Source organism: Pelmatolapia mariae, linkage group LG6 (assembly GCF_036321145.2).
Source record: "Pelmatolapia mariae isolate MD_Pm_ZW linkage group LG6, Pm_UMD_F_2, whole genome shotgun sequence".
Taxonomy (NCBI): Eukaryota; Metazoa; Chordata; class Actinopteri; order Cichliformes; family Cichlidae; genus Pelmatolapia; species Pelmatolapia mariae.
In genome coordinates, this window is record NC_086232.1 from 44,418,130 (window position 1) to 44,437,405 (window position 19,276).

Consider the following 19,276-nt stretch of genomic DNA (forward strand, 5'->3'; position numbering starts at 1 on the left):
TCGTTTGAAAGAAGCCATTTTGAATTTCCACACTCTGAATGGCGCTGCTCCGTGACCCAGCATGCGAACTCAGGCGCTGGAAGTACCCAAAGATCCTGAATGGGATAAGGTCTATTCATCCATCCAAGTTCGTTCCACGACACTGCGTCTCCATTTCACAGCTCCCACAACTCCCTCATTGGTCCTTCATCCTTTGCCTCCTTGGCCTCTTTACCATCCTTCATTCCTTGGCTCCTTGTTTCCTTTCATTGCCCCACTTCCTGCTAAATCTTTTCCTTTGTTCTCGATGCTGTAGATGCTGAGGTTTTTCTCCTGTTCCTTGAAGAATGCCGAGGAGCTCAGCTGTAGGTCCCACATGTTGTTTGGTGTTTCAGTCCTGTGGTCCACAGGTCCTTGGATGTTCAGGTCCTGGTACTTCCTACCTCGGTTCTGTGGTTGTGAAGTTGTGTGGTTTCTACGGTTTGGTTTCTCCTCGCAGGCCTCGCCCCGTCCATCCACGTGTGGGATGCCATGACCAAGCAGACACTGTCCATCCTGCGGTGTTCGCACGCTAAAGGCGTCGGCTACGTTAACTTCAGCGCTACAGGGAAGCTGCTGCTGTCTGTGGGGGTGGAGCCTGAACACACCATCACAGTGTGGAGGTGGCAGGAAGGTACCCGACATCTTTCATCAGATGAACGATTGTGAGATGCTCTCAGCTTCTGACTGCTGGCAGTTTGTTGGATGGAGTGAGAGATTAGCTCTTGGTGCTCTGACACAGGTAACACTGATCCCCACGATTAATGATGACTCGGGTCAGTCTGAGGTTCAGGGTGAAGGTTGTGACCAATGATGCCTCAGGGGGGAAATGTTATTGTTTGGACCATCTGTTCCACACCAAACAAGACAAAGTATGTGACATAGATGGGTACGATCTTTGACCTCTTACCTGTCCGTCAGGCACCAAGGTGACGAGTAAGGGCGGCCACGCTGAGCGGATCTTCGTGGTGGAGTTCCGGCCGGACTCTGACACCCAGTTCGTGTCGGTGGGAATCAAACACATCAAGTTCTGGACTCTGGTTGGAGGTTCGCTCATGTACAAGAAAGGCGTGATCGGCTCGGTGGAGGACGGCCGCATGCAGACCATGCTGTCTGTTGCGTTCGGCGCCGTAAGAAATGCTGACGTTGCTTTTTTATGTAACGCTGTGGTGTTTGCGGATTTGTGGTAAATCGCTGTTTGTCTCACTCAGAACAACCTGACATTCACTGGCGCCATCAACGGAGACGTGTACGTGTGGCGGGAGCATTTCCTGGTGCGCGTGGTGGCAAAGGCGCACAGCGGTCCCGTCTTCACCATGTACACCACTCTGAGGGACGGCCTTATCGTTACCGGGGGGAAGGAGCGACCGTGAGTCTGCAGTTCCTGAAGATGCTGACCTACCTGCTTTTGGTGTTAATTAAAAAAAATGGTCCCAGGTTCAACCAATCATTTAAAGTTTGCATTATTAGGGGCGTGGCCTCTTTGACTGACAGGTGGATGGTGACACAAGTAGCTGTAGCTGCTAGCTGTCTGCTAGCTTCACCTGAACTGGACCTCTGGACCGTGTTTGTGCTGTTGGAGCTTTTTTACTAACAGACGGTCCAAGGAGGCGGAGCTCCAGGTTTAGTGCGCAGTGATTGGTTGGACATTGCTAATCTTTGTCTGACTGATGCTTTCATGTAGTCTGTGGTAACAAAAGTCGCTAGCATTAGCTCATAATAAAATCCATGCTCTAAACGATGGCTTCCTGAATCAGTGGGTGATGCCACCGTGGGTGATGCCACCGTGGGTGATGCCACCGTGGCTCCGTCAGTCTCTATAAACCAGTGTTTCCACACCTTTTAGAGCACGGCTCATATGAAAAATCCCACAGCACACCACCAAACAAAAATGTCACAGACAGCATATCGATCATTTCTCCCCGAGCACCAGGCAGAGCGGACTCAGTTTGTCCCCAGTTGACCTTTTTTGCTTTCTTCTGACCACGACTCCTGCTCGGGCCTTCATCTGGGTCGGAGTTTTCTCCAGGACCAGGTCAGACTGACTGCTGTTTCTGTTCAAATATTTATCTATCGCTATTACGCGCTGCGTCGTCTCACAGCGTGACGATTATGTAATTTCTTCTTCTTCTGTTTTACTGGCAGTTGGTGACCCATTGAATTAGAGCAGGTAGTTGTACTGCCCTCTAGTGGAAGAGAATGCCATTGTTCTGCCTGTTACTCACGCCGGTCATTTAGAGTACTAATCAGGTGGAATCAGATAATCTGCCGCGGCACAGTGGTTGGTTAAACTGTGTGGACCGGCCACGAGCATGGCTAAAGGTTAAAGGTTACACCAGGTGAAGATGAGGGTTCAGACAGATCCATTCTAGGGATGTACCCTTCTTCTGGATTCCTTTGATATATATAAAAAACATGAAATCCTGCTGTCTGCTGCTGTTCATCAGGACCAAAGAGGGTGGTGCTGTGAAGCTTTGGGACCAGGAGATGAAGCGCTGCCGAGCTTTTCAGCTGGAGACCGGCCAACCGGTGGAGAGCGTCCGATCTGTCTGCAGAGGAAAGGTGTGAAGAACACACTGTGGAAGGTGGTGTTTGATGTTATTGTGGTTCCTGTGACAGGAAGAGTAACCTCCAACTCCCTGACAGGGTAAAATCCTGGTGGGAACCAAGGATGGGGAGATCATAGAGGTTGGAGAAAAGAACGCTGCCTCCAACACCATGATCAACGGACACACTCAGGGAGGGATCTGGGGTTTGACAAGTCACCCTTTCAAAGACGTCTTCATCTCCGCCAGCGATGACGGGACCATCCGAATATGGGACCTGGCTGATAAGGTACGGGGTTGAACTACGGTGTGCTGCCGACCTCACCTGGTACGGCGTGTTCCTTTAATCCTGCTTTCTGTCTTAGAAACTCCTGAACAAGGTGAGTTTAGGCCATCCTGCCAAGTGCACGTCCTACAGTCCCAACGGAGAAATGGTTTCCATCGGCATGGAGAACGGGGAGTTCATCGTCCTGCTGGTCAACTCGCTCACCGTCTGGGGCAAGAAGAGAGACCGCAGCGTGGCCATCCAGGATATTCGGTGGGTTTGAGCATCAGCATGAACAGGCGCCTCTAACACTTCTGGGACTAACTCCAGTTTCTGGATTTCTTTGTTCAGGTTCAGTCCAGATAACAGGTTCTTGGCGGTGGGCTCAGTTGAAAGCGCTGTGGATTTCTACGACCTCTCTCTCGGGCCGTCGCTTAATCGGATTGGTTACTGCAAGGACATTCCCGGGTGTGTCATCCAGATCGACTTCTCTGCTGACAGCAGACACATCCAGGTACTCTCACTTCCTTCTTAAATAAAGGTTAAAGGTTAAGAAGACACGTGCTGAGTTATGACACATGGATCTGTTGTTATGACCTCTGACCTTTTCCTTGTGGGTGAGAGCTCTGTCAGACGAGAGCTAGTTTTCAATGTCTTGATTTATTCACAGGTGTCCACAAGCACCTACACCCGGCAGGTGCACGAAGTTCCCTCAGGGAAGCTGATCACGGATCAGCCCGTCCTTGACAGGATCACCTGGGCAACCTGGACCAGGTGAGGCAGAACAGTTGATTTGCTGTGCTTAATGTTAGCTAACACCACTGTGGGAATGCCTCAGACCATGTATGGGTCTCAAACTCCTCGAGGGGTGGTGTCCTGAAACTGTTCCATGTGTCCCTGCTGCAACACACCTGAATACAATTAGTGGGCGATTAGCAAGACTCTATAGAACTTGACTGCATGCCGGGGTGGCGACCCCTAACCCCTAACCCTACCTGAGTAAGTGTTTGGAAAAATGTGCTTTTATTGCACTGTGTTCATTCAGTCATGAGCTGCTGTAACATGAATCAAGAATTACCGCCTCAGCGTGCAGTCAGGTCCTATTCTCTCGCTAATGACCTGCTAACTGTATTCAGGTTGGAGCAGGGACACATGGAACAGTTTCAGGACAGCGGCCCTCGAGGACTGCAGTTTGAAACCCCTGCTTTATGGGATGCAGAGGAATCAGGGCCCTCTCTGGTGGTGGGGTTCCCTCGTGCCGGGCCTTTGTTAGGGAAGTAAACAAGTTCAGAGGTTTGGGAACCACCTGCAGAGCAAAGGTCTACTGACATATCCTAGAAAGCAGACAGGAAGGGGAACTAAGGGGACTCTTTCCAGGCTGATGTTGAGCAACAGCAAATGCTCGTCAGGCCTGAGGAATCGTAACCTAATCTGACCGATCCTAGAAGCACAGCTCCGGTCCTCCAGCCCTGGGTCGCCATGGAGTCCTGAACTAAAAACAGGAAGCACGGATTCAATTTGGGATGGGTTCAGGAAAAGCTGGAGGAACTTTTCATGAATAAAAAACAGGAACTAGTTCCAGAAACGTTGCCACCTTCCTGAGCTCATTTAAGGTGCGACCGACCTGACGGAGGCGTTTCTGTTTGGTTTTCGTAGCATCGTGGGGGACGAGGTTGTCGGCATTTGGCCTCGTAACGCCGAGAAGGCCGACGTTAACTGTGCCTGCGTTTCTCACGCTGGAGTCAACATGGTGACCGGAGACGACTTCGGCCTCATCAAGCTCTTCGACTTCCCCTGCGCCGAAAAATTTGTAAGTGAGCTCCGAAAATGAGAAATGACTGAAAGGTTCAGCTCACACTGAGCGCCACCTTCTGTCTTTATTTCCAGGCGAAGCACAAGCGTTACTTCGGCCACTCGGCTCACGTGACCAACATCCGCTTCTCCTGCGATGATAAATACGTGATCAGCGCCGGCGGCAGCGACTGCAGGTGAGGCCTGAATTACACCAAATCTTTGAGTGAAACCAGCCAAACGTGGGCAGAAAACTGACTGCAGAACAGCTCAGACAGGAAACTGATGCTTTGCTTGTTTGTTCATTTTTTTACTTGATCTAAATGAGACGAAATTCTAATATTTCACAGGGAAAAAGGTTTAGGACCTTCAGGATGTACGTTTTCAATTCAATTTTATTTATACAGCACCAACAACAGTCGCCTCAACGTGCTTTATATTGTAAGGTAGACCCGACAATAATAGATACAGAGAAAAACCCAACAATCATATAACCCCCTATGAACAAGCACTTTGGCGACAGTGGGAAGGAAAAACTCCCTTTTAACAGGAAGAAACCTCCGACAGAACCAGGCTCAGGGAGGGGCGGGGCCATCTGCTGTGATTGGTTGGGGTGAGAGAAGGAAGACAGGATAAAGACATGCTGTGGAAGAGAGACAGAGATTAATAACAGATATGATTCAATGCAGAGAGGTCTGTTAACACATAGTGAGTGAGAAAGGAAAAACTCAATGCATCATGGGAATCCCCCGGCAGCCTACACCTATTGCAGCATAACTAAGGGAGGATTCAGGGTCACCTGGTCCAACACTAACTATATGCTTTAGCAAAAAGGAAAGTTTGAATCTTAAAAGTAGAGATAGTGTCTGTCTCCTGAATCCAGACTGATGAGCTCTGAAACCTGACTGAAACTCTTCCAATAAGCCGTTCGTCTGCAGATGATCTGCTCGCTGTTTGACGCGCCTACTCTGAAAGGAAGGTTGAGACTGGCTGGTTGTAACTGATTGCTGTCTGTGTCTCGTCTCCTCTCTGCAGCCTGTTTGTGTGGAAATGTCAGTGAGGTCTCTGCAGTCTCCTCCTCTTCTCCTCTGATGCTGCTCCCCCGACTCCTCGGTCTGAACTCTGACCCGAGTTCACCTCTTGCTGTACAGTTAATGTGAGGACGTGTTTCCTGCTGTTGTGGCGTGTCGCTGTGACCCGTGGACGGCGTGTAGCTGTGTCGTGTAGCCGTGTCTGGTTTGTCGGGATGTGCCTTTCTCACAAACTCTGACCAAACATTTGATACAACTTTATTTATAACAGTGGTGCTATCAGACTGTCATGGTGTCCTGTCAGAAGAAGAAGAAGAAGATGATGATGAAGAAGATAAAAAAGAGGAAAATGGATCTGTGTTTGATCCTAGTTATTAAAAAGGGAAAAAAGTAGAAAACAGTTTGTATGGAACTTTATTTAAAAAGAAAAAGGATTCTACCTCAAAACAGAACAAATAGAAATGAAGAAAATGTATTTATTAAGGTAGAAAATAAATATTTACATCCACATGATGGCGCTGTCTTCTCTCTGCTGTTTGTCTGATAATAAAAACACTTTTCTTGGAACCCCACACAGAGGGATCAAAGGTCATCAGGACCGGTCAGGACTCTTGTTGCAGCATTTTGGATTAACTGAAGGTTTTTCAGGGAGTTTTTAGGACTTCCTGATAATAAGGAATTACAGTCGTCCAGCCTGGAAGTAATAAATGCATGAACTAGTTTTTCAGCATCACTCTGAGTCAGGATATTTCTAACTTTAGAGATGTTGCACAAATGGAAGAAAGCAGTCTTACATATTTGTTTAATATGTGCATTGAAGGACATGTCCTGGTCAAAAATGACTCCAAGGTTCCTCACAGTGTTACTGGAGGCCAAGGTAATGCCATCCAGAGTAAGAATCTGGTTAGATACCATATTTCTAAGATTTTCAGGGCCGAGTACAATAACCTGAATAACTGACTGAAAGCACAGCAGGTGAGTTAGTCTTATTATAATAATGCAGACACAGGTGAGTCTGCAGCTGTCCTGAACCGTCTCCGTTCACCTGCCTGACCTGTGGAGGGCAGCAACACGCAAACCTAACAGAAGACACCAAAGTGCTTCCGGTGTGTGTGCTGGCTGTCATGGCGGCTCCCTGTCGCAGGTGTATTTCACGATGAGCTGAGTGGACGGCGCGAAGAGAGAAAACCAGAACGACCGGAGGCGGATGTCGGGGTCGGTGAGGTGCCGTGACGCTCCCTTCTCTGACGCTCTGCTGCTGGCTTGAGTTGACTGTAGTTCCGACGTCCTCCGGTTTTGACGTCAGGCAGAGCCAAACGTCACTCAGAAACGCTGCCAGGTAATGTCACGTGCACGAACTACACCTGAGGCTTTAGGTGAGCTGCTCGGTTCAGTTTTCACGTTCGGCTCTGATTAAACGTTTCTTTAATCAGTGTATTCCTCTGCAAGCCGGTGTTCTGGGAATCCATCCTACCTGGCAAACCATCCTACCCGTTGTTTCTGCGCATGCGCACAACACGAAATTCAGTGGGAAATCATCCTACCTTTGTGAATGTCACCTACAAGCATACTTAAACAGCTAAAATTTAGAGGCAAATCGTCCTACTTTTGTTAATCTGAGCTAGAAAAATACTCTGATGGGTAAAATTAAGTGCCAAACCATGCTACCTTTGTGAATGTTACTTACAAGCATACTTTAACGGGTAAAATGAAGTGGCAAACCATTCTGGCTATATGAATATGACCTACAAGCGTACTCTGATGGGCAAAGTTAAGTGGCAGACCGTCATACCTACTTCAATTGGTGCTGGAATTACTCTGTGACAGCACAAATGTGCATAAACTACTTACGGTAGGACGTTTTGCCAAAGTAGGATGGTTTGTCAGAACACCGGAAGTTCAGCCAAGCTACACAAACACAGCTGTTAGTTTTTATGTTTTCCACGGATCGATGATTCTTCGTTATCGGTTTGAACTGTTAAGTCTCACTTTCACATTCGGCGTCTGAATTAACGAACCTATCCTCCTGAATCCTCCGGTGTCAGTCCGTAAACGTACTCCGTAAACTCTGCTCCAAACTTCATTACAAAAACACATTTTTACGATTTGTGGTGCCGAGATGTTTCAGAACAAAATGTAAACATTTGTTCCTGATGTGTTAGAGCACTCGGGTTAATTCGGCATAGATGTAGTCCACCACCTGCATCCAGCTTTCATCTCACCATGTTTAATGTGTAAACTTTATATGCTGCTGCTTTAGTCAGAGGACTGGACAACCATACGTGGAGGGTGGGTGTTTTAAAAATGTCAGCTGAGGACATTAGATATAGAACTGTATATACCCCAAACAGTGTGTGTCAGACACTCACCTGATTGGCTGCTGCTTGTCAGGATGTGTGCAGGTATATTACCTGCAGAGTCTGTGGGCTGTGAGGCCACAGAGAGGAACAGACACACTCCTGAGTGAAAGGATCGATGGCTGGTCACAATGAGACCGCCTCCAGATGATGATGATGATGGTGATGACGTTTTACCTGCAGATGTTTGCTCTCTCGCACGTTAGGCTCACCTGTCCCTCTGCAGCTATGAGTGTGATGTCTTCGGTGATGCGGGGTACCCGGCGGCTTGTGCACGCAGACCCAGCTCTGTTTAGTAACTTCCCGTTTCCGGCCCTATTCTGCCGTGCCGGGAGCGCCGACTCTCTCCTCACCTGCCAACCGAACAGGAAGTTCGCCTTCAAGCATGTGAGTTTCTTCCTCCTGATGATGTTCATTAACGAAGACGCAGCATTACAGTTCCTTCATCTGTGCAAATAAAGTTTTAAGTGGAAAAAAATGAAGCATGTCATAATAAAGATCATTTTTAACTGCAGGTCAAAGGTCAGAAGAAAGATCAGAAGACCCAGAAGGTCAAACCCAAAGTGGACAAACAGGAAGTTGAGATCCGACAGGGGATGACGGCGGCTGCACTCGCTGAAGCCATGAACAAAGACTTCGGTAAGGATGATAGACAGTATACAGGTGGGCGGAGCTATTTGATGTTTCCCATTGGTCACTGAAGCTTCAAGATGAGCGTTTGACCTTCCCTGTCTTGGTTCCAAAAAATGGGTCAATGAGTTTACCACCACCTGGTGGCCGTTAGACGGCATGCCGGTTTAAGGCTCCTCCTCGTGCACCTACTTGTCCGACCCTGGAGCGATGTCGATGTTTTAAACTGTCTGTGGCTGGAAGCTGTTTTAAATAAAGGTCTATTTGAATCTCAGACCACGTGCTGGAGGCTCTGCTGAACACGTCGGTGGATCTGGACTCTCTGGAAAAGGACACGGTTCTGGAGGAACGATGGATTAAAGAGGTGGTGACACGGTCAGGGATGAAGTTCAGATGGGCCAAACTGAGCGCGAGCAGAGAGCGACCCAATAGGGACGCCTGCAGGAGGTGACAGGAAGTCTCTGATCACATGTATGTAACTCGTCTCAGTGGTTTGTAACAAAATAAAGTTCTCCGTTACCTACAACCTTCACAGACCGCCTGCTGATCCCACCCTCCTGGTGCCCCGCCCCCCAGTGGTCACCATCATGGGTCACGTGGACCACGGTAAGACGACGCTGCTGGACAGCCTGAGGAAGAGCCAAATCGTGTCCACAGAGGCCGGAGGCATCACGCAGCACATCGGGGCTTTCCTGGGTAACAGCACGTTTTAAACTTTATTTAAACACAACCAACGACAGGAAACGGAACAAGCAAGGTTTTTTTTTTTTAAAGACAAACTTTAAGAGCAAACAGAAGAAAATTTCATTGAATCATAAAATCTGTTATCAGACTCTGCTGATCGATTATTGAACGTTGTTTTAATAAGCAGCGTTTTCAGGTTTGTGCTCGTTTACAGACAGTAAAGTTTTTCCTGAAGCTTCGTTCCCGCTCTCGGATATTTTCTTCCAGTCCAGCTGCCGACAGGTGAGAAGATCACCTTCCTCGACACTCCGGGGCACGCCGCTTTCTCCTCCATGAGAGCCCGTGGAGCCAACGCCACCGACATCGTCATTCTGGTGGTGGCAGCTGATGATGGCGTCATGAACCAGACGGTGGAGTCCATCGAGCATGCCAGGAGAGCCAAAGGTGGGAGCTCCACCTGACAGTCACAGCCAAGGGCTCAGAACGAAGCTCCGCCCTGTTTCTACTGCTTTTACTGGATTTCTGTTCATTTTGTTTTTCTGCTCTTCTACTGCTGATTCTGCTGTTCGTCCGTGTTTCAGTCCCCGTGATCGTGGCGGTGAATAAGTGTGACAAGCCTCAGGCCGACCCTCAGAGGGTGAAGCAGGAGCTGCTCGCTCACGACGTTGTTTGCGAGGAGTTCGGGGGAGACGTTCAGGCGATTCACGTCTCTGCTCTGAAGGTGAACTCATCAATAAATCCACAAACTTTTTTTTTTTTTAAATCAAACAACACATCACGTTGTTTTCCCACAATGCAATGCACCAAGAACATTCCTATTGATCAGTTAGTACAACAGAACAGGTTAAAGGATAAAACAAGTGGATACATTAAATAATAAAAGCAGTTAATATGCCTTCATTAAAATATGAGATCATTACAGTCGACCTGTTGTTGCTGTAAACTAATGATGTCATTGATGACGTTGTCAGGGTGATAACCTTCTGGCTCTGGCTGAGGCCACAGTAGCTTTGGCAGAGGTGTTGGAGCTAAAGGCGGAGGCTACCGGCGCCGTGGAGGGACTCGTCATCGAGAGCAGGACTGACAAAGGCAAAGGGTAAGTCCTTACTCTGGTTTACTGGAAACATGAAAGAGTCAAACAGACCCAGTGTGACCAGTTTGGTTTTCCTAGCCCGGTCACGACAGCCATCGTCCAGCGGGGGACGCTAAAGAGAGGCTGCGTGCTGGTTGCTGGGAAATCCTGGGCTAAAGTTCGCTTCCTGTTTGATGAGAACGGCTGCGCTGTGAAGGAGGCGGGGCCGAGTACTGCGGTGGAGGTGGTTGGCTGGAAGGAGCAGCCGTCAGCTGGAGAGACCATCCTGGAGGTGGAGTCTGAGGTGAGTGGGATATAAACAGGCTCCGCCCAACTGAAATCACTTCACATGAAATAGAATAAATGTTTTATTAAACAATAAATCCGACAGAGGTTCTGTGTTCATCTCAGCTGATGTTTAGCCTACAGTAATAAAATAATGAGAAATATTAAGTTTGCTTTGAAAATCTCTTCAGAACATTTCGGTGTGACGTTCGAGGACGTCGGCGTTTTCTGCCTCCTCTTTGCAAACTTTGCTCTTCATTGGAGTTTTTTGCTCTGGTTTTAAATTTTCTGTGACGTTTAAATAAAAATCCAGACTGTGGATTGTTGGTCGTTGGTTTCCTTTGTGGGTCAGAGATGACCATTTCCTGTCGCGCCCTTCCACAATAAAAACTTTCCTCTTTTGGCTCCTGCAGCAGCGAGCGCGGGAGGTGGTGGAGTGGAGAAGTCACGATGAGGAGCAGCGGAAACTGCAGGAGGAGCAAAGCGTGATCGAGCAGAAGCAGAAGCTCCACCTGGAGGAGTACCGCAGGGAGAGGGAGGGGCTATCCCACCTGAGCTGGAGGCAGAGGAAGGTGGCGCTTTACCGGGCCAACAAGACCCGCTTCGCCACGAGGCCCAGCGAGAGGATGCAAAGCGACCAGCTCAGCCTGCCGCTCATCGTCAAAGGTACACACTGAGCCAGCTTCAAACAGGCTCCGCCCACTGTGATGTCACTCTAACTGAACAACCGTCGACCCCAGGTGACGTGGATGGCTCGGTGGAGGCCGTCCTGAACATCCTGGACAGCTACGACGCTCAGCAGCAGTGCGAGCTCGAGGTGGTCCATTTCGGCATAGGAGACATCTCTGAGAACGACGTCAACATGGCCGAAATGTTTGGAGGTACGAGCGAAGGACGCCATTCCAGATGTTTTTATTCATTTTGTGTGCAGCAGATTCTTCTGACCGCCGGTTGGTTTAGTGTGATTTCATGATGGGTTTAAAGCTGAGATCAGAGAACGCCTTCTTACAGAGTGTCTGTGAATGCATCACAGGGTACCCGAGTTTAAAAAAAAAAAAAAAAAATCTCCTGTTCCACCTTCAAACATTGAGTGTGGACTGTCCTGACTGGCTGCGTCTCGCCATCAGGCTCCATCTATGGCTTTAACGTGGCGGCGAGCCGTGGCATCGAGCAGCTGGCAGCGAGGAAAGGCATCCCACTGCGCCTGCACAGCGTCATCTACAAGCTGGTAGATCAGCTGAAGGAGGAGCTCAGCGCCAAACTGCCACCGCTCGTCTCCGAGAACATCACAGGTGAGTCGGCACCACACGGTCACGTGACCACAACTGAGCTCAGGTGGAGCTGAGGGGTATCAGTGTCAAAGTCAGCGTTTTGTCCCTGCTCAATCACCATGGTAACAGGTAGGATCAGCTGAAATTTTACCGCCTTATGGCCACCAGGTAAACGCGTTTCTGCGTCTCAGACGATTCTACCATGTTTTTAATCATCATCTGATTGAAGCACGTGACGCTCACAGAGGTCATTTAATGTGAGCACGCTCAGAGCGCGAAGCAGAGACAAAGTGTGGATATGTTAAGTTTGTTTCTAGCCACACCCCCTTAGATCACATGTCAGAGGAAGATGAACCTGTGATATCAGTCGCACATAACCTGTCCCCCCGGTGCAGGTGAGGCGTCGGTCGTCGCCATGTTTGATGTCACCGTGGGAAAGAAGAAGGTTCCCGTGGCTGGCTGTCGGGTTCAGAAAGGTCAGCTGGACCGACGGTTCAGGTTCAGGTTGATCCGAGGCCGGGACACAGTGTGGGAGGGTGAGTGAGACCAGAGCTGGGCTCAAGGAGCAGGACCGGACCGTGTTGTTCTAACGTACTCCTGATGTTCCCGCAGGTTCTCTGGCAGCACTGAAGCACCACAAAGATGACGTGCAGACGGTGAGGGCGGGCATGGAGTGCGGCCTATCGGCTGACGGCGACGTCGACTTCAGAGCCGGTGATATCATCGTGTGCTTTGAGGAGGTGGAGGCGCCGCAGGTCACTTCCTGGGACCCCGGCTTCTGAACTCCCATCATGCACTGCTGCACAGCGCTTCTATCACAGACTCTCAGACACAGATGGACACCTGATGTTTAGTTTCAGACGTTTATTAAAAGCTGAACAGGAAGTGGTTAAATTCAAACTGAAGCACAGACGTGTGTGAACGTCCTGCTTTCTGACTGGACAGAACCTCTAATAAAATATACATGTGATTGTCTGAACCAATCAGAAAGCTCATCTCACATCAGGAAAAAGTCTAAATGTCTTCCGTGATTAATATTCTCACACTCGAAGGAACGCTGAACACGCCACTTTCAGCGTTTCATTTCTTCTTCTTGGGCTTTGTCGGTTTGGCGAGCAGCAGCGGGTCGATCTGATCTGCGCTCAGTCCTCTGATGGCGAAGAGTCGAGCAGCGCGCTCCGACAGCGTTCCCCCACACTTCAACCCACGAGACATCAGTTCTTTTTTCAAGACGTCCAAACCCAGAGACTCCAGCTGCTCGACAGACGATGCCGAGAGCAAATCCAGCTGCTGAAAAACAACAAGAGTTAATGATCGCAACATTTGACTGCTCGAACACACTGCAGTGGTTTGTATCATATCTATCTAATAGACTCCAATCTGTGCAAGTAAATGGAGAGTCCTCTTCACACACGGAGGTTAATTATGGAGTTCCACAGGGTTCAGTGCTAGGACCAATTCTGTTTACATTATACATGCTTCCCTTAGACAGCATCATTAGAAGACATAGCATACATTTACACTGCTATGCTGATGACACCCAGCTCTATCTGTCCATGAAGCCAGGTAACACACACCAATGAGTTAAACTGCAGGAATGTCTTAAAGACATAAAGACCTGGATGGCCGCTAACTTTCTGCTTCTTAATTCAGATCAAACTGAGGTTATTGTACTCGGCCCTGAAAATCTTAGAAATATGGTATCTAACCAGATTCTTACTCTGGATGGCATTACCTTGGCCTCCAGTAACACTGTGAGGAACCTTGAAGGACATGTCCTGGTCAAAAATGACTCCAACGCACATACTAAACAAATATGTAAGACTGCTTTCTTCTATTTAGCTCCAAAATTAGAAACTCCATAAAAACCTTCAGTAGATCCAAAATGCTGCAGCAATAAGAAAACCTCCACAGCTCAGTGATGACATAATTCAGACTTTAAAATTAACCTTAAACGTCTCATCAGAAACTTTAATCCTGAAAATTTCAGACTTTATTCATCGGGTACACACCTGTTGAGACGGCCCGCTTGACTCTGATGGTTTGGACGGTCCAGGATGGTTCTGGTCCTCTGAGCGCGTCTCAGTGTGGTCCCTGGAGGTTTCCTCAGGGTCCAGGTCCTCTGAGCGTGTCTCAGTGTGGTCCCTGGAGGTCTCCTCAGGGTCCAGGTCCTCTGACAGTGTCTCAGTCTGGTCCCTGGAGGTCTCCTCAGGGTCCAGGTCCTCTGACGGTGTCTCAGTCTGGTCCCTGGAGGTCTCCTCAGGGTCCCGGTCCTCTGACGGTGTCTCAGTCTGGTCCCTGGAGGTCTCCTCAGGGTCCCGGTCCTCTGACGGTGTCTCAGTCTGGTCCCTGGAGGTGTCCTCAGGGTCCAAGTCCTCTGAGCGCGTCTCAGTGTGGTCCCTGGAGGTCTCCTCAGGGTCCAGGTCCTCTGACGGTGTCTCAGTCTGGTCCCTGGAGGTCTCCTCAGGGTCCCGGTCCTCTGACGGTGTCCCAGTCTGGTCTCTGGAGGTCTCCTTGGGGATCTGTGTGGTTCTGGTGCTTCCACTGTTTGAGGATGAAAGAAGACCCTTTCAGACATCATTAAATGACAGTGGATCTGGTCCCCGGCGCTCTCTGGTCTTTACCTGCTACCCTCCTCAGACTCTGCCGCCTCTCTTCGTGTTGTCATGGTAGCGATGGCAGCAGCAGTTTCACAGCTGGATGTGGACGGAGCCTCGTCATCATCTGAGCTCATCAGCTCGTCCATCTCCTCCAGCCCCGTCCTGTGAGCACAAGCATGATCAGTCAATTTCACTCTGAACCTTCTCAGCTTCCCACATTTTGTTGCTAGGTAACAGACGAAGCAGTTCCAAACAAATACAGCCGACAGAAGATCACGTAAACGGATGCTGACCATCAGAGACGAGCTGCGAGCGCTTCAGCTGAACTCAGAACACAAGAATCTGTGCTGGTGATCGGTGAGGTCACTGAAGCTGCCGTGACCTCACAGGATTCAACTGGTTCATTGGTTGGGTTTCAGCCAATCAGAACCTCCCTGGCTGCTGACCTCATGTTTTTATTTGTCGAGGTCTGGTGTTGCTCGCACAGCGAATGACCTGATGTCTCAGCAAGGACAATAATCGAGAATAATTCGCCCTTCAGAGCTCGCTGTAGCTCAGAGCGCCGCCGACGGCGTGCTTCTCGTTCCCTGTCTGAGTGATCGCGTAACAGCTGCCATGTTTAACTCTTCCTGTCATTAAAGACTCACCAGAAGCATCCTCCTCCTCCTCCTCCTGCCGTCTTCGTCTTCTTCTTCGCAGGCTGCTCTCTCTGATCAGAGTTCAGCCTCTTGGCGCCGCACATGTCGTCCACCTTCACCTGGCTGCTGGAGGAAGCCTGCAGACCTGCAACAGGAAACACACCTGGCGTCAAACACGTGCGACCTCGCGCTCTCACCACGCGAGCTGGGCAGCGCGGCCAACCTCTGAGCACCGAGTCCTCGAGTCGCTCGGACAGGTCGTGGCACTGCTGCTGGTACTCTGCGTCGGTGAACTGGTGTTTGGGCTCATTGAGCTTCCTCTGCAAGCGCTCCAGACGCCGCTGCTCCTTCTCTGCCTCGCGCTCCGCTTGCTTCTTCAGCCAGTCCGCCATCCTGCACCACAGAAGAACAGACATGTCACTGCAGTGAGCACCGTCCGCTCACAATCAGACTCTACCCACAAACTGCAGGAGGAAGTGACCTCGACGGTGAGATAGATGGTTGTTTGACAGGTGTGAGCTGCGGTCACAAAATTGCAGACCTTGCCCAACATCACAGCGCTTTGAGCTTACAGCAGCAGCTGCTGCAGAATCATCATCAATAATTAACCTGAATATTTTTCATCAACTGTAGAAAATTCACCTTTCAGAGTCTTTCTGGTGTTTTAAAGCTTGTTTTCAGACACTTGAAATTTAAGTGCGCTCACCTGGACAACATCTTGGACACTGCTGTATAAATAAAGTTCAAAGCGTTTCTGTTCTCATCATGTTTTATGCACAGCCATCAAATCTGTTAAACTGGCTCCAAACATCTCAATATGTTTACTGCCAACGTAACAGCAAACCAGAGCAGGAAGCAGGGGGCGGAGCAAAGCGTGACAGGAGTGGTGTTTGCACAGGTGTCTCCACGCTGAGCTCGGGAAAACGAAAACATCATGTAAACAGACGTTATTGAGCCTTCTGGCTGAACGCTGCCACCTGCTGGTGAGACTTTCATTACATTTAGCACAGATTTTACTGGAAGATGTTTAAACTAGGGCTGGGTATCGTCACTGATTTCTAGTATCGATTCGATTCCGATTCACAAGGTCCCGAATCGATTTGGGGAAATTTTGCCTCAGACAGTCAGAAATATTATAATTCAGATCATACATCAGTACATTTCCATATTTTTATATCTATAAAAAGAAAGCTGACACTTGTGAGACTTTATCAAAGGTGTGAGCATCACAGCAGAAGCCTTTGTGTCAAAGTAGCTGAAGATAAAACACAGAAAAACATGAAGGTCATTTTCCTGGCCTGGGATTTTATAAAAATATTCTGCAGTAGATCAAAAACGAAAGAAAACCATTAATCAGCATCTGAACGTTACCTGATGCTGCTGAAGTGAAGCAGAGCAAAGTTACAGAGGTTTGATTAGAGACAACGTTTTGCATTTTGCATAATTTTAAAAAGTTTAAGTTTGTTCAGTATTGAACAGCAGAAATTAGACTTTCTTTTCGGAAGTAAGTAAAAGGAAAGAAAACAGCGGCCGACAGCGCTGTAAGAACTGTAGACTTGTGCGTAACAAGCAAGCGAATAATGAAGAAAACTGATTTTTAGACGGGAAACTGTTCTTGAAGTACAGAGAGAGAGAGAGAGAGCGAGAGAGAGAGAGGCAAATGAAGCAAAACAGTAAAAGTCAGAGTGAATTCATGATGATGTTTATGTGAAGCGTAGTTTGGATCTTCTTTTGCTGCTGGTTCGGTCAATATTGTTTGGAGAGAGATCAAACTAACAGCTTTAGAATCAGCGCAAAAAGGGCGTGAACACAAAGCGTGGACCCGCCGACGCATCAGAATCAACGAGCTGTCAGCTTTCAGCCCCGACCGTGTCCGTGCCGTCGGTGAGAAAGGCGACATCTCACTGATTCTGATGCGTCGGCGGGTCCACGCTTTGTGTTTACGTCTCTGTGCAGAATCCGTGTACCTGCTCTCATTTACTGTTTTAGCTGTTTGGTGGTTGTTGAAATTTTGTGAGGTTTAACTTGAGATTCTGGCGTTTCGGGCAAAATAAATTTGTATTAAAAAATCGATTCAGGATTTTAATGAATCGATATCACGTTATCCAAGCTAGAATCGATTTTAATCAATAAATCGATAATCAAAACCCAGCCCTACGTTAAAGACTACAAAAACACTTCCTGTCTGATCTAAATCACAGCTAAACATTTCCGTTCCAGTGTGTTTGTCTCACTCTTTCTCGTGGTTGACGTCTCTGAGTCTCCGCCCACTGAGGTCCCTGCAGGCCTCTCGATTGGTCGTCTTTTCAATCTGAGCGCCAAGTGCGCGCAGCATCGAACCAAACCCTAAAACACACATTTCACAAGTTTCCTTCAGCTCTTCTGCAGCAGGAAAACTGGAAGCTACTTCCCGTTTACTGACCTCCTTTCCCTCCAAGGAGGCGGAGCTCCAGGTGATAGACAGCTCCATGCTCCAGAGGATCGTCCAGGTGTGCCCGGCGCCCATCTCTGGTGACGTAGAAATCCTGGAAACACGAAAACCCGCTGAGATAATGTTTCTGAGATGAACCCTTCGATCATCTTCACATCCCCTGAAGCTGCGACCTGAACCTCCCACAAACACACCTCCGGTTTATTTAATTTGGAATAAATCTAAACAAATAGCTGGCAGGAAGTACATCGTAACAGGGCTGATCCTGAGGCTCTGATTTTATGGATTTAAGTCAAAGTGATTCACCCTTTCATGCATGAATTATGACAACCTCAATCAGGATTTTTATTCATCTTTAGAAATGAAAAAAGATTTTTGAACTTCATTTTTTAAACGTGTACTTTTCAAAGAGGTTTTTACATGTCCACTTAAGTGGACAGTTTAAGTTAAGAATTTGACAAACGAATAAATAATACACACCGTGTGTATTGTTTATGTGCAAGTACACCATCAACACTGACACAAATACAAGAAAAGGCCTTTGAATAGCTGTCCACTGTAGTGACCACTACGCGTGAAAGGGTTAAACTCGTGATTGCTTCAGCCTCCTCTGGATAAAACCTGAGGTTACTGTCAGTGCTGACCTCGTTTGGGACAGGTTAATGCCGAGTTTAGCCTTATAGCTTATATGCTAACCGCCGACAGGTTGATTCTGTTCACCTGGACGTAGCGGTTTCAGTGGGAGGAACGTTTCGTTACTTATCCAGGTGACTTCTTCACATGAGTGACGCTACGTCCAGATGAGCGGGATGTACTTACCTGGAAGATTAAGCATGCATCAAAACACTTTATATGCTAACGTTAGCCCAGCTGCTAACACTGATACCCGGAGTGCATTTAAACCTCCTAACCCGGGCTAACTCACGCTAACCCGGGTTATCCCGGATAATTCGTCTCAGTCTCACCTCCGGAAGCGGCACGAGCCGGTCCAGGACGTGCCTGACCACAGAACCGACCGGAAACACGCAGGTAGAACCTCTGCGGCCCAAACCGCTCACCGACACCTCCATGTTGTACAACGCTCGTGCGCAGTTCCTCCGCTTCTTACTGGCTGAGTTTTTCTTCTCTGACTTAAAACGTGCGGTGGTACAATGCCTTCATTGTTACTGTACAGATGTACAATGATATACAGCGCCACCTGCTGATCCGGAGTGCACTGAGCCCACGTCACGTGAGCTAATAATGTGATTCATGGTCTCAGTTTCATGCAGTAACAATTAGGTAAAAGACACAAGCGAGGGGTCAAACAAGCAGAAGAAGAAATCAAACAACAAGCATACGTTTATAAATTAACTGCTTTTACATCATGGGAATGTTTTATGGTTTTAAAATCTTGTCTGGTTTCATTTATAAAGCATTGAAAAGACAGTTTTGCACTATTGTATTTATTTATTCTCATTCTTTTCTATTTCTCATTCTACTTTTATTCAAGCACAACACTGTTGGACTGATTCTTAGTTTATCTTATTTCTATTTTCACAGTTTGCACCTTTGATCCAGGAGGAAGATATTTGATCCCACTGTATACTTAAGTGTATATTGTTGGGCAGATAATAAAAGTCTACTTGGATTGACACACACACACACACACACACTG

At 48.2% G+C, this 19,276-nt stretch overlaps 3 protein-coding genes across 5 annotated transcripts in view; 2 read left to right on the forward strand and 1 right to left on the reverse strand.

Annotated features, from left to right (window-relative positions):
* The window catches only part of LOC134629639 (echinoderm microtubule-associated protein-like 6), a 25,399-nt gene extending 19,232 nt beyond the window's left edge, over positions 1–6,167 (forward strand). For all 3 annotated transcript variants that reach the window (XM_063477152.2, XM_063477153.1, XM_063477154.1), the window contains 11 exons: positions 479–652; positions 940–1,148; positions 1,230–1,387; positions 2,466–2,580; positions 2,665–2,853; positions 2,930–3,102; positions 3,181–3,343; positions 3,500–3,603; positions 4,486–4,639; positions 4,717–4,817; positions 5,656–6,167. In XM_063477152.2, coding sequence (XP_063333222.1) covers positions 479–652; positions 940–1,148; positions 1,230–1,387; positions 2,466–2,580; positions 2,665–2,853; positions 2,930–3,102; positions 3,181–3,343; positions 3,500–3,603; positions 4,486–4,639; positions 4,717–4,817; positions 5,656–5,680 — 1,565 coding nt within the window. In that variant the 3' untranslated portion in view covers positions 5,681–6,167. The remainder of the gene's footprint in view (positions 1–478; positions 653–939; positions 1,149–1,229; positions 1,388–2,465; positions 2,581–2,664; positions 2,854–2,929; positions 3,103–3,180; positions 3,344–3,499; positions 3,604–4,485; positions 4,640–4,716; positions 4,818–5,655) is intronic.
* A 597-nt stretch (positions 6,168–6,764) lies between these two features.
* On the forward strand, positions 6,765–12,929 carry mtif2 (mitochondrial translational initiation factor 2). Its single transcript, XM_063477155.1, has 14 exons — positions 6,765–6,990; positions 8,215–8,395; positions 8,524–8,647; positions 8,914–9,085; positions 9,174–9,334; positions 9,590–9,766; positions 9,904–10,043; positions 10,294–10,418; positions 10,494–10,698; positions 11,093–11,345; positions 11,420–11,560; positions 11,807–11,971; positions 12,346–12,486; positions 12,563–12,929. The coding sequence occupies exons 2-14, from the start codon at positions 8,237–8,239 to the stop codon at positions 12,730–12,732; spliced, it is 2,133 nt and encodes a 710-aa protein (XP_063333225.1). The 5' UTR covers positions 6,765–6,990; positions 8,215–8,236; the 3' UTR covers positions 12,733–12,929.
* On the reverse strand, positions 12,791–18,948 carry sde2 (SDE2 telomere maintenance homolog (S. pombe)). Its single transcript, XM_063477156.1, has 8 exons — positions 18,585–18,948; positions 17,611–17,713; positions 17,423–17,534; positions 15,412–15,581; positions 15,198–15,333; positions 14,575–14,712; positions 13,963–14,494; positions 12,791–13,240 (listed from the first exon to the last, which is right to left on the reverse strand). The coding sequence occupies exons 1-8, from the start codon at positions 18,687–18,689 to the stop codon at positions 13,031–13,033; spliced, it is 1,506 nt and encodes a 501-aa protein (XP_063333226.1). The 5' UTR covers positions 18,690–18,948; the 3' UTR covers positions 12,791–13,030.
* Positions 18,949–19,276: the final 328 nt, after the last annotated feature.